This window comes from Plectropomus leopardus, chromosome 21 (genome assembly GCF_026936395.1).
Source record: "Plectropomus leopardus strain MGB_pleo_1.0 chromosome 21, ASM2693639v1, whole genome shotgun sequence".
NCBI classification, from domain to species: Eukaryota; Metazoa; Chordata; class Actinopteri; order Perciformes; family Serranidae; genus Plectropomus; species Plectropomus leopardus.
Genome location: NC_142196.1, coordinates 22,547,276 through 22,560,737, shown reverse-complemented (window position 1 = coordinate 22,560,737; position 13,462 = coordinate 22,547,276). Strand labels below are relative to the sequence as shown.

The 13,462-nt window shown below is 39.2% G+C and overlaps 1 protein-coding gene across 2 annotated transcripts in view; it reads left to right on the top strand.

The window, feature by feature from the left end:
- Positions 1 to 8,114, top strand: part of gpr158a (G protein-coupled receptor 158a) — a 78,078-nt gene extending 69,964 nt beyond the window's left edge. The window contains exons 10-12 of one of the 2 annotated variants that reach the window (XM_042510498.2): positions 530 to 676; positions 779 to 862; positions 1,287 to 8,114. In XM_042510498.2, the coding sequence (XP_042366432.1) occupies positions 530 to 676; positions 779 to 862; positions 1,287 to 3,167 (2,112 nt within the window). In that variant the 3' untranslated portion in view covers positions 3,168 to 8,114. The remainder of the gene's footprint in view (positions 1 to 529; positions 677 to 778; positions 863 to 1,286) is intronic. The other variant, XM_088071936.1, reaches the window with a different exon arrangement.
- Positions 8,115 to 13,462: the final 5,348 nt, after the last annotated feature.

The window sequence follows — 13,462 nt, the reverse complement described above, 5'->3', positions numbered from 1 at the left end:
ATACTCTGATTACTCTAGATAAAGGGATGTTTTTTTGACAAAATGTTAGTAGAGCACTACAGTTTAGCAAATGCTGAATTAAACCTGCATTCCTACTTTGTCAGTATTTCATTTTGTTTTATTTTGTTTCAATCTTTGCATTTCCCTCTTTTGCTTTTTTGTCCAATAGTTGTAACTTACTTTCAAGAGTGCCATATAGATTAAAAGATAATGCTGTGAATATTATATAGAAAACAGAGCATCATCACGCCGAACGCGGCTTTTTAGCCTGAATGTGGTGGCGGCATTGAGTCAGTTTGGGGCTTTTGACTTCTGGCAATGTATTCACGCCTCAAAAAAATCCTAAAAGTGAAGTTCATTTTTGAATATCATCGTGTTTCTTTGTTTGTTTTTTGCCCTCATAGTTCACATAGTTCTAATATTTTTCATGAATTCACTATATTTTAGCGTCGACAGTTTTGCTGAAGAAATCAGATATTTTTTTGATGTGCAACAACAAGTTTTGCTCTTCTTTCTGCCGCTCCACCAGTTCCTGTTTGCTGGCACCCACATGAGAGACGATATAGCCTCTGAGGCCTATGAGGACGAGCTGGACATGGGTCGCTCTGGGTCGTATCTCAACAGCAGCATCACATCAGCGTGGAGTGAACACAGTCTGGACCCTGAGGACATTCGGGTGAGTTGTGCTTCCTGTAATACTTCATTCTCCATTGCATAACCTGGTGATATCATTGTGAATCGTCCAAAAATACTGAGCCATGGCAGTTTTTTATTGCAGACACCAGACGAAATGGGCCATCTCAGTTCTATTAATGGCTGTGGCGTAAGGTCTTGCGACAGTCTTTGGGAAAAACGTACCAACGTGAGCAGAGATTTCTGTTTGTCTGTTAGAGCTGAAGAAGTCTCTCAAGCAAAAGATTTGGGGAAGCCTGTTAACTAGAGGGCATTCATTGTATCAGATGGGCAAAGAGACAGAAATAAATTAAAGAGCTTCTAGGCTGTTTCAGACCTAACATTAAAACACACTCCGTTTCCTTATTTGATGCTGTCCGAGACTGTCCTGTCTTTGCTTTTTTTCAGCACGCATGTGATATTCCGTAGTGCATCATTTAACGACCGTTTGTAGTCACGTGTCATGAATTTGTACTGCATGTTCTCTGTGCAGTAGAATGTCTGCTTTTTTGTAACAGTGTTTTTATTAGAAATCCCTTTTTTAAGCAAAAATGAATGTGATTATTTGTTGTAAACAGGCAACTTTGCTTCTTGATTGTTTTATGAATATGTAGGAGGAGCTGAAGAAACTCTACTCCCAGCTGGAGATTTACAAGAGGAAGAAGATGCTGGCGAACAACCCCCATCTCCAGAAGAAGCGGAGCTCCAAGAAAGGGCTGGGCCGCTCGCTGATGAGGCGCATCACCGAGATTCCAGAATCGGTGCACCGGCAATGCAGCCGTGAAGACAAGGAGGGCGGAGAACATGGGAGCAACCGCAACAGCATCTGCATGTTGAAGAAGAACCCCTTCGATCCGACTCACCCAGGCAAGCCAGCGAAGGAGGAGACGCTCAAAAACAAGGTTTTCTCCCTTAAGAAGTCCCACAGCAGCTATGACCACGTCCGAGACCAGAGTGAGGACTCCAACAGCTCAGCAACAGACAAGATGGAGATGACCCCGGCTGAAGGCTCCCTCCTGGACACACTTATGGGCAAGAAACTGGTCAAGAAGAAGTCCAGCGAGAATATAAGTGCCCCAAGTGAATCTACAGAGTCCGTTCCTTTGGTGTGCAAGTCCGCCAGCGCCCATAACCTCACTGCAGACAAGAAACCCATTCACCCGCGAGCCTCCATGCTGCAGAAGTCCCTCAGCGTCATCGCCAGTGCCAAAGAGAAGACTTTGGGCTTGACAGGAAAGGCCCAGAGCACGGAGGACAGCAATAAGAAGAGTCAGCCAAAGAGCAAAGACACAAAGGCCAGCGCAGAGCTGGAAAATGAAAATGAAAAACCCAAGATGATTATCAGCCAGTCGGTTGAGTACAAACAGACCGCGCCGGTCGGCAGGATCATGAAACAGCCGGTGAGCAGTAGCCAGCCGACAATGTGCTCCGATCCAGTCACTGGAAAGGACCTGTATGATCTGTCCGAAGTGTGCCCCTGGGAGGTGGAGGACCTCCCAACTCCAAATGAAAACAAGATCCAAAAACACGTGTCCATTGCACCAAAGGAAACCACAACGGTGCACGGAGGCAGCACCAAGGGCGGCAGATCTCAGCAGCAGAAGCAGAAAGCTTCGGATCAGTCCCCATCGAGTGGCAAGCATTTGAAGGAACTCCAGAAGGCGACCGCTGTACGAGCAGATGTATGTCCGTGGGAAGATGGAGGTGAAAGTCAAGGTGGTCAAGTGGAAAGCTCAAAGCAGCAAACATACAGTCAAGCCACCAAACCTGCGAAACCGCAGCAGCCTAATTCTACAACAGAGAGCTCCAAAACACATCGGGTGGATGTTTGTCCGTGGGACTTCGAAGAGCCTCAAAAGACGACAGAGTTAGCTCCATCACCGGATACGATGTCACAAAGAAAAGGCACCTCTCCTGTGGATGGGAGAGGGAGAAGTGCCCTCTCAGATCCACCCAAAGCAGGCTCACTCCAGCCGCCACCTTCAAAAGCCGATGTCTGTCCCTGGGACTTTGACAGCACTGCCGTGTCTCCAAACTCCGAGAGGACGCCTAGTCCCTCTCGAGCACCCAAAACCAAGGAATCCCCGTCACAAAAGAAGGGCACCCCTTCCACGAGAACAGTTGAGAAAGAGAAATCAAAAGATGCTGATGATGAGAAAAGTAGAACAAAAGCAAAGGACAAGAGTAAATCTTCAGAGAAACACGTGAGCCAGCAAAAAATGGCCGAGGTATGCCCATGGGACGTAGAGAGTCATCAGGAGGTGCCAGTGGTAGAAAAAAGGAAAAGCGCTAACGTGGGAGCAGCCAAAGCAAAGCCAGCCGAAGTGTGTCCGTGGGATTTTGAGGATACGTCAGATAAAAAAGGTACAGACAAAAGTGCTTCTGTAGTGAAACAGAGCAGTCCAAATCCTAAAGGCGGAGCTGTGAGTGCTGCCAAAAAGGCGGATGTTTGTCCCTGGGACTTTGAGGATAGCACATCGAGCAAGAAGGCATGACACTAAATGGACCACTGAGATTATAGTTATTGATGTGTACTTTTTTTCACTTTGAAATCGTTAAATATTTACTATTAGTGCGGTGACTTGGAAGAAAAGTTGATCAAGTTCCACAAGTTGCCTTCCTTTCCGAGGTTTTGTTCCTGTTTTACCTATTTTGAAAATAAGTAAAATGTACAAAAAAAAAAACAAAAAGTCATGACGAGCATTCCAGATTATTACGGGAGATCCTGAAGATAAATCTTAGACTAATTATGCAACTTTTGAGTCAGCCTTTTCACTTCACGAGCAATGTTGGAAAATCTGCATTTATCATGTATTCAGTCACCTCTTACATGATTCTTTTTGTGCATTATCATCACTTGATGGATATGACATGAGAAAATTAAGGTCCATGTACAAAACAGCAAAAGTGAAAGCCAAAGAATAAGGGAACATTTGCAAAGAAGGGTGTTGGTTTTAAAGCGGTAATTTATTAGTCTGTGCCCAAATCTTGGCACAGAAGGAAGGACGTCAGTGAGGAAATCAGTCTATAGCACTTTAGCCGACTCCATAAATTATGAGGACAGACTTTGTTCTCCTTGTACATTTTGTCTTCTAATTTTCATGGCATGATACCACACAGGATATCACACACCAACCAAACTTAGTTTTTGTTTAGATCTATTTAATTGTAGTTCTCGGCAGATTAAAATGCTTCCAAGTCTGCGGAGGTGTACTGTATGTGCCTAACTAACTAGCATTGTCGTGTATCAGTCTGAAGCAGAGCAAGTGGCTTCTCCTTCAGCACTTTTGTGACGGTGAATTATATAAACAGCATGCACAGTCAGGTATCGAGAGTAGTTGGACCCTACCGGGCTGTCAACTACAGCAGTTGACAAAAATATAATGTTTTCTCTTTTTCCTGCTTTCATGTGTCCAAAAGCTCATTCAGGGTGAAGATGATATGAGAGCAGCAGTAACATGAATGTGTGACAAAACAGCTCATATGTACACTGTAAAAAGTAGAGATAGTTACATACTGGGGGAATACTGAGGAAATAATCTGCACCAGCTTTGTTCATGAATCCAGCATGGGTCTTTGTGTTGGCTTTCACCAAGTGTGTGTGTGTCTGTGCACACAATATCATGAATTTAAAGTGAGATTGTAATTCTGTAGTTGAACCTTCTGGAGTTTCATACATGATCACATCCTGGCAACACTTCATGTCCTTACACTCCCTCTGTCTCAAACACAAAACTGAAAAGATGAGAAGATCACCAATTTAATTTAAAAACAGTTGATACAGTCTACAGCTTAAAGGATAATTTTGCTTTAACAGTAGCATTGTACTCGCTAAAAACCCGACACAGAGGCAACATCACCACAACAAAGTCCACTGGGGAGTACGATGCTGCCATAACTGATAAGAATGATCATTAAAACAAAAATAAAGTTTTTATGAAGTGTAACTATTCTGTAATATTTTAGAAAGATTATGAAATCGCCATTATACATTATGGCAGTGCCCTTTAAAAATATTAGAGAATATTTGCTATAAGTGTTTTTCTTTGTGTTTCTCTATTTAAAATTCACATGGCGGGTAATGCATGTTCTTCTCAGTTTAATGGGAAATTTTGGAATTTTTTCAACATGGACCCTTTATTACCATGTTTTTGTGTTTGGGTGACTCATGACAACAGCAGTTTTTTTTTTTTTTTAATTTTTGGATTATTATTATTATTATTTCTATTGTTAATAATAATAATAATAATCTTTATTTATATAGTACTTAAGCATAAATTGCTTCCCAGGTTAAAAGATTTACAGATTAAAAATAAAATATCAAAAACCCATGTAGCCCCTCCCTCATCCCCTTATGATATAATCAAAATTAAGAACATTAACAATATTATTGTATTGTCCAAGAGTGCACTTAAACTTCTTGTATTTGCCCCTCACAGGCTCTGATAATTAGAGGTGTCTGATAACATCATGGAAATGATGTTACATGTTCTTCCCATTAGTCACTGTGCAAAAACTATGAGTAAATAGGGTCCAGTTTGAAAAATACCAAAGTTCCCCTTTATTCATGCAGGCTAAAGCCCCATTGATAACAGTGATTATTTTAAATTTAATCTGACTAAACCTTTTGAGGGTTTTGATTTCTTCAGTGTTTTGTATCAAAATGTCTAAATATCCATCATGCACTATCCAAGTGAAAAAAAGAAATCTCCCACTTCTATTTTAACTGTTGAACACCTGACAATAACTGCAGTCGTGAGGAAAACTATGTATCAATATAGCATCTACGGTACTTTATGGTATCTTGTGAGACTTACATGGTATCACTGAATGTTGTCACTGATTGTAATTATCTATAATTGCTGTCCAATTTCTCAATATCCAAAGCTCTGTAGGGGTCCTTATTAACTGTCAGTGTTGTCAGTGAAAATTTTACAAAAGTCCTATTTGATTGCATAATTCAATTGCAAAATTTCTTTGGCACAAAAAAAATGCAGTGACAAATATTTGTTGACTTCCATATTCGATTTTGTTTAATTCTACAGCTAGCCGCTACAAACATGATTTAGATTCTACTTCTTATATCTGAGAAATAAGCTCCGCCACTGACCAGTTGGTGGCTCGTCTGAAATATTTTGGAGTGTCTGCCTTAGAGCGTGAGATTTGTCATTGCCTCTCCTTTATGAGCTCTGTTGAAAGAGAAGAAGTGACGACATGCATGGATTGATTGTAAATTATTTGATGGATCTATTTGTTGATGGATATTTTTGGACCATATGTTCGACGTCATCCATGACATGCATTGTGGTAGCAGGATCATAACAGGGGACCACTAGTTTGATAACAACATTTCAAAAAGCCTCAATTTTTTTTTTTTTTAGTGACTTTGAAATCACTGCCACATTGAAATTTACTGCCCTGGGTGATGAAAAATATGCTGTATATTTTTAAAACCAGCTGCTTTTTTTGTCCTCGTAGGAAAGCAATTTTAAATGTTTATTTCATGTTAGTTATTTTCAAAAATTTGAGCTCATAGAGGCTCTGACACAACTACAATTTTAGTTAGATTTAAGGATTTTTTTTTCAAACAAAAGTACCATGAAAAGCAATATAATATGACAAATGAAAAAGGTATTTTTTTCTGGTGTCAAAACTTTATTTTTTGAAACTCCCAAAATATCACTCTCAACTTTTAAGAAAAAAAGACACTTGATCAGTGGACCTTGCTGTTTGATATAGCGGTGGTATTAGATGCATTGGGCGGCAGCATTTTTAGACCCTCCAAGCAACTGCTGTAGTTTAAACAGGGCGAGCAGGTCAAACAAACTTAGGGCTTAAACACAGGAGGCCACTCTTTGTGACCTATGAGAAACCTTGTTTTTTAATTTGAGTTATTTTAAGAATAATGTAGTGTGCTAGCATGGGTAGCATACTACGCAAATGACATATGTTATGTGACATTACATTACATTAGTAACAAACATACATTTAAGCCAATGATGTTGCTTAAACCTAAGGAACTAAACCTAAAAGAAAGTTTATTTTGAAATTAGTAGGCATTTGTATGGATTTTAAAATTGGAAATTGTATATTTCCTGTGAAAACAAAAGTTCATTTTGAAAATACACAAGTACACATACACATACACATGTCATGAGGTTAAATCTACACACCCTCCCTGAACATCCAAAATTGATGCTGGAGGGGTATCTAAAAGGGATGAGCTCTTGAAGTAACATTTAAATTATCATGGAGTACTCAAAAATTTGCCAGAAGAATTGCCGAAGTATGTAAATTGGCCAACAAATGGAAAGAAAAGAGAAAATTGAATAATTGCCAGTTTACAAAGCAACAGGATGGGTGGTGGTTTCGAAAAATTACACTCTGGAACCCATTTTCAATAGTTTGCATTTTCAAGCCCCCAAAACGGCACTTGTGTGAACGAAAGACTAAACCGCATCAAAATTTAAACGTTTCATGCAAGAACTGGTGCCATCTGAATGGTCCTTATATGCTTGAAGAATACTGATGTCCAAACAAGTTCTGAAATACTCAAGTACTCGTCCCTAGTACCTAGAACAGCCACTGACCTAGTGTCTGTATTTGACAAGTTGGGAGTGAGAATGTTTTGTTAATTTACACATTGGGGCCCATGAGATTTTTAGGTCGGAAATGGCTCAAGCACAAACAAGATTTTTGTTAAATTAAAATTAAAAAAATTAAAATAATGACAATGCAATATCCCACTGTTAAACTCACATGTTCAGTTCAGTCTACTCTGTTGCATAATTTCAGAAAGTCTTCTTGCTGTCCCTCAGTTCAGTCAGTCCATAGGTGTCTGTGTACTAACTCGTGTAAACATATCCGGTGTCTGTTTCTCTGGAGATTCTCATTGTATTTTAGCCGTATCATCAATGAATCAGTGACCGTTTGAACCCCAAATGGAGCTCGTTGTTCTTGTATCCACTTCGACATAGACGACACAGTGTCCCGTAGCTCTTTGTCCACCAGTCGGATCTTTACGTTCACGGTGTTGGCTAGCTGCTTTCATTTCAACTCTCTTCTCTTGTGACCAAACCAAGTCACCCAACGGCAAAACACAACTACTACTATTGCTACTACTACTATTCAATGCTGTAACGTCGTAAATCTTGCTCTTGTGGCTTCTGCATGAATTCAAGAAAAAAAAAAATAATAGGACCGATGTTTCACTGCCCTTGATAGAACAAAAAAGAAAAAAAATTGATCTTTTATGGACTGTTACAAGTTGTATAGTGAGTGATACTGTCCCTAAACCACTGTATTATGTGCTTGTTATAACTATTGCTCTATGACAAGCTTATAGCATCAATATATGGGAATATTTGGTAGATTTATATTGTGTTATATTGTGATAGCATGTACATAAAAGATACCTCCTCTGCAATAAATATTTATATGAAAATGAAGTGTGTTTCTGGTGTTTTGCTGCAGTTTACCCCATTGAGGCCTGAACATTGATTTCTTTCAAAAACATGTGGAAAAGGCAATGAAAAACTTAAAAGAAATGAACCAAAAAGTTGGGGGGAAAAATGAAAAGTATAGAAAAGTACCCAAAAAATTAGACAGAAAAAAACAAAGGGAAAAAAAGTTTCTTTGTTTTTTTTTTTGAGGAAATGACCTTGGAAAAAAGTGCTTAAAAATCATTTTAAATATATAATAATGGTATTTATTAATATATTTTTTGGGACATTGTTTCATAGCTTCTTTAAAAATAATTTTCTAAACCCTTCCTTCCAAATTCCTTGCAATTTTGTCGGAAGATTTCTTAACAAGTTGCTCTTGGCCTTTTTTCCATGTTTTTGACAGAAATCGCAATTTTCTCAGGTTTCAAAGGTTAAAATACTTATAATAAGCAACTTGTAAATACTTGCTCCAGTTCCAAAGGGTTTAATTGTGTTGTGATTTGCATTTCAAACTTGCTGAGAACCTCGAAGCAAAGACTGTGTTCCTTAAACTACTTTTAATCCCACTGGAAGTTGATAGAAGACACTCCCATGATGCATTTGTGTTTAGTAATCACCCCTGTCTCAGGTCTGTTCGCTCGGTCCTCATGTGGACATGCAGTTGGGAGAAACCTTTAAAAGCCTCGTGCATCATAACCACTTTAGGATATGCGCATCTTGGCGACTGTCCTGAAATGCTTTTATGGCTTGATGTGGTCTTTTGGACGGAGATCAATGGAGACTCTGCAGGAAGCGAGAGACACAAGATGCTATCAAATGCTGACTCCAGGCCCCTGCAGAAAAACTGAGCGCTGCTATTTTCCAATCCCAAAATAATTATTGGCCGAGCTGAAATTATTTATTCCCTGAGCCAAAGGGAAAAGCATTTCCTGCTCTATTAATACTTTTTCAGCCCCATAAATTCGGAATAATGAGCAATACGTGAGACTGTCGGTACGCCGCTGTCACAAGCACTCATGTCTCGATGATTATGGCAACGATGCAGCCAAATAACATTGCAAAAGGGTATTGTGTAAAGTAAACATGTTAGCATCGATTCCTGTTTACAAGAGCACTTTCAGAGCCTTTCTAATAAATAGAAGATCAATACAGGCTGCTGCAGGGAACTAAAACAGAGAAACGTCAGAGGAGAAAACAGTTAACGCTGAGAAACAACCTGTGACGGAGAGATTCGGTCCCTATTGACATTCCATTTGATATACGTTAATGTGAAATAACAGTCTTTCCATAAAGAAAATGCCCATATTATATTTAAATAATAGATATTTTTATAACAACACTATCAAATGTGGACGTGGTTGCTCATAATAATGATGCTGCTGGAAATTATCACTTGAATGTGACCTAAAATTATTTAAAATTACTGTACACAACCTGCTCAGCACCAAACAGCAGACAGAGACAGTTTGAGACTGACTGGTGAACAGTTAGTGGCTAAAGAGACAGATATTTCATTCATCTGGGATTTAAACCCCTAAAAGTTTAAGTTTAAGATAAAGAAAAAGTCCATTTTTATCTATATAACATCAAAACGTAGTAAAAGTATTCTTATGACAATTTTCATGGAGCAGGTTTGGACCTATTTTCTTTTATTTCACAGATACCAAATGATTCAGACAAATTCCCACTGAGACGAGGTAGGATATGCAACAATGACAAGGAAAAACTTTTTAAAAATACATTGTTTATAAAAATTACCAGTTATGCCACCAAAATGTTTAAAGTTTAAAAGTGAGTCTGAATAAGTAAGAGATATATAAAGAGAAGTAACAGCCATAAAGTTTTCATAGGCTGTTTGCTAACCAGTTCTCCGGCCTGTCTGTGACACCAAAACAACCCCCACACACACACAAACTTGTCCGCTGCAGAGCCGTGTACATAGTTCTGGTCTATTAGCAATGTGAAAGCAGTGCATCGCCTATTTTTAATGGGTTTAAACATTTCTTAATGTTTTATGCTGTGACAACACTGTGGTTAATGGATAGGCTTAGGCACAAATTTCAGTTGATTAGTGTTTGGAAAACATGTCTTGGCTAAAAATACCCAGTTTAGTTGGTCAAAACGCGTCGGAAAGTGTCCTGCCAAGCCAGCTCATATATTACATCATTTCAGAAATATTGATATGATACATATGAAATGTACAAATGTAACACATCCATAGTTTGCAGAAATGTATGCATTTTTTTCTGGGGACTTGGCTGCTGCTTTAGTGTGAAATTTTACGTGATGAAAACAATTTAAAGTGTTCGGGACATCTTTAATCCCATAAAAGCACTTGAAGGAGACTCAAGGTCTCCTTCACATTGTCAACGTTCACTGAAACCGGACCCTCCCTTGATGCTGGAGCCTGCAGATGGACTGTAAATGTTGGTATTATATGAAATATGTCTACCAGGCATCCTCCTAAAAAAAAAACTCTGATTAAAATTCTGATAACCAAGAAGTTCGAGAGACAGAAATCATATCTTTGTTCCAGTAAATCCTCAGTAAGAGAACAGCTGCCTCATGCAAAAAACTCATCCAACATTCGCTGAATACTCTCCCATGATGCATGTGAGAATGGACGTTTGTGTCCCTCTTTGTTGTCTTTTCAGGACAGCGGGACACATCTTCCAGCATGGCAGGACGTATTTTTAAACCTCAGACGGTGATTGGTGCATGAATCACAGCCTTTTGCGGCAGGGCCATGTGGGTAGAGACGGACGGCGGCGGGGAGGAGGACAGACAGGAGATGAGAGGAAGCTGATCACTTTGGCACAAGCCAGCATGCTCCGTCACTGACTCATCTGTCTCTCAGAAGCAGGGACGGTCAGGAGGGAGGGGGTGGTGGTGGTGGAGGTGGTGGTGGGATGTTAAGGACATGTCATGTGTCGTGGTGGATTCATGACTCATACATAAGGGTTGTGTGCGTAGGTGCACCTAGTGGGAGACGCACACATGTGGAAACACACACTGTTCAACATAATTAAAAGTGTAGAAGTATTTTTTTGTTCTTGTATTGAGTCTGACAACCCCAAGGACATTATTAAAGTTTTTAATTATCTATCACTCCCTGTACCTGTAAATGGTTACTGGACGTTGAATTTCTTGTCATATAATGTTACACTGTTAAATGTTCATATTAACGTGTCCAAAGTTTCACATAATGAGGTAAATGTTTGAAGTAACCTACCTGTAAGTACATGCCAATGTCATGGAAACATGTAGCCTAATCTTGGCTGGATACGTTGTTAATTTCTCACCAATATCTAATTATATTCCCTTTGGACCATGTCCGGTGGTGAAGATTTTGAAGGCTGCAAGAACACTGCTACCTGTAGCTACATGCTAATGTCAAGGAATAATGAAGTTGTGGTCGCTGATATTGTTAATGTCTCCCCAATTTCGAATCATATTTTTGCAGGAACATGTGTGGTTGTGAAGATTTTGGTTTAGAAGCTTTTATTGGTGATTTTCCATGGTACAAAGAGCCTCTGCACTGCTATATGTAGCTACATGGTAACATCGGGGGACCATGTAATCTTGGTTGCTGATAATGTTAATTTATCCCAAATTTTGGATCATATTCCTGTATGTACAACATGTACAGTTGAATTTAGAAGCCTTCATTTGGGATTTTTCGTGGTCGAAAGTGCCACTCTACTCCCATTACAGTCATTCCCCAGCTGCAGGAACACTGTGATGCTACATGTAGCTACATGCTAACATCATGGAAACAAGTAATCTGGGTTGCTGATGTTATTTAGTTCTTGAATTGATAAAATTCACAGTAGAAAGTAATGCTATTCTCTATTGCAGTTATTTTCTCTGTTTGCAAGTACACTGCTGCCTGTAGTTACATGCTAAAAACAAAGTGTTATTTGAATATTAAAGTATGTAAATAAATTCTAGAAGCAACCCAAAATACAAAAATGAACCAGAAAATAAGCATGATAAGTGATCCCTCTTGCAAAACCAGAATTGGTTAAATTTTATCTTGATTTTAAGTAAGTGTGGTCTGTATGTTCGATGTATTGTAGCACCTTGTCTTGTAATATTTGACTTCAGCCAGTAGGCAGAGAGCCACCCACAAGGTCCTGTTCCTCCGTCCTCTGGAGCCACACTCTGGTCTGTACTCCTACACAAGCTTTTCCAGCCTCACTGGTGGCTTCATCATTAGAGGAGCCCCTGGTGATGTGAGCATACATGACTCACAGAGAGCCTCCGTTACACTCCTCCGCCACCACTACCACCTCCACAGCTGGAACATCATCCACAACACACACATTAACACATTTAGAATTCAGCGTCCAGGTACTCATAGTTCAATTACTTACGCATGAAAAGGTCGTCCAATGAGTAACTGTTTGCCTCGTGTTAAAAAATGTCTCAGTCTGACAGACGAACAACTGGAGCCACAGCTCATCAGGGCCTTGAAACTGGTATCAATCTGCTGCTGTGTTATGTAGGTCCATCAGCTATTACCACCTACTGACGCAACAAGGACTAACAAGCTAAAGGCATGTGAAAACATCCATAAACATGTCTGTGCAACTGACTTCATCCAAGACTAAAACCCAAACTGACATTCACACCTTTTATTCACATCCTCCAGACCTTTCAAGGACTATTCCAGCAGGTCAGTGTCTTCCGAGTTTGATATTCAAACACCTAAAACACAACAGAAAAGGGTTTTAGTTGGACTTAGAGGTCAAACAACCCCCATTTTTGACGCATCTGGAAAAAGAAATACTTGTGAAACAAGTTAAATCAATACGCCCATGTTATGCAATATTCTGTTGACCCATCTGATTTTTTGAAAGTTTTGGAAAACTTTATATATTCTGAAAGTTTTGGAAAGGTCACTGAATTTTGTTTCGCAAACCTATATAATAACACATGATGTGTTCAAGGACCATCAGAAGTTTGAAAAGCCAATGATAATTTCTGATTTTACAGCTCTGGCTGTGATTAATGATGCCATTTTTGGTGATTTATAAAGAAATCAGATATAAAAAAATAAAATAAATCAAAAAAAGAAAAACACCAAAAATAATAAAAGATAACTAAATATTCACCACAGCATTGCCACAAGAGAAAATAGAGAAAACAAACCTAAAGTTGCAGCATATTTGCAACATATTAAAGATACAGATATAAGTTATCAGTGGTTTGCAGAAATATACAAAGCCAACATTTTATTCTGGATATTGTGTTGAATCAGAGAATTAAATCAATAAGCTACCAGAATAAAAAGTCTAGTGGGGATTCTGGTAGGTGTGTGCTGTGAGTGTCAGGTGTGGAGG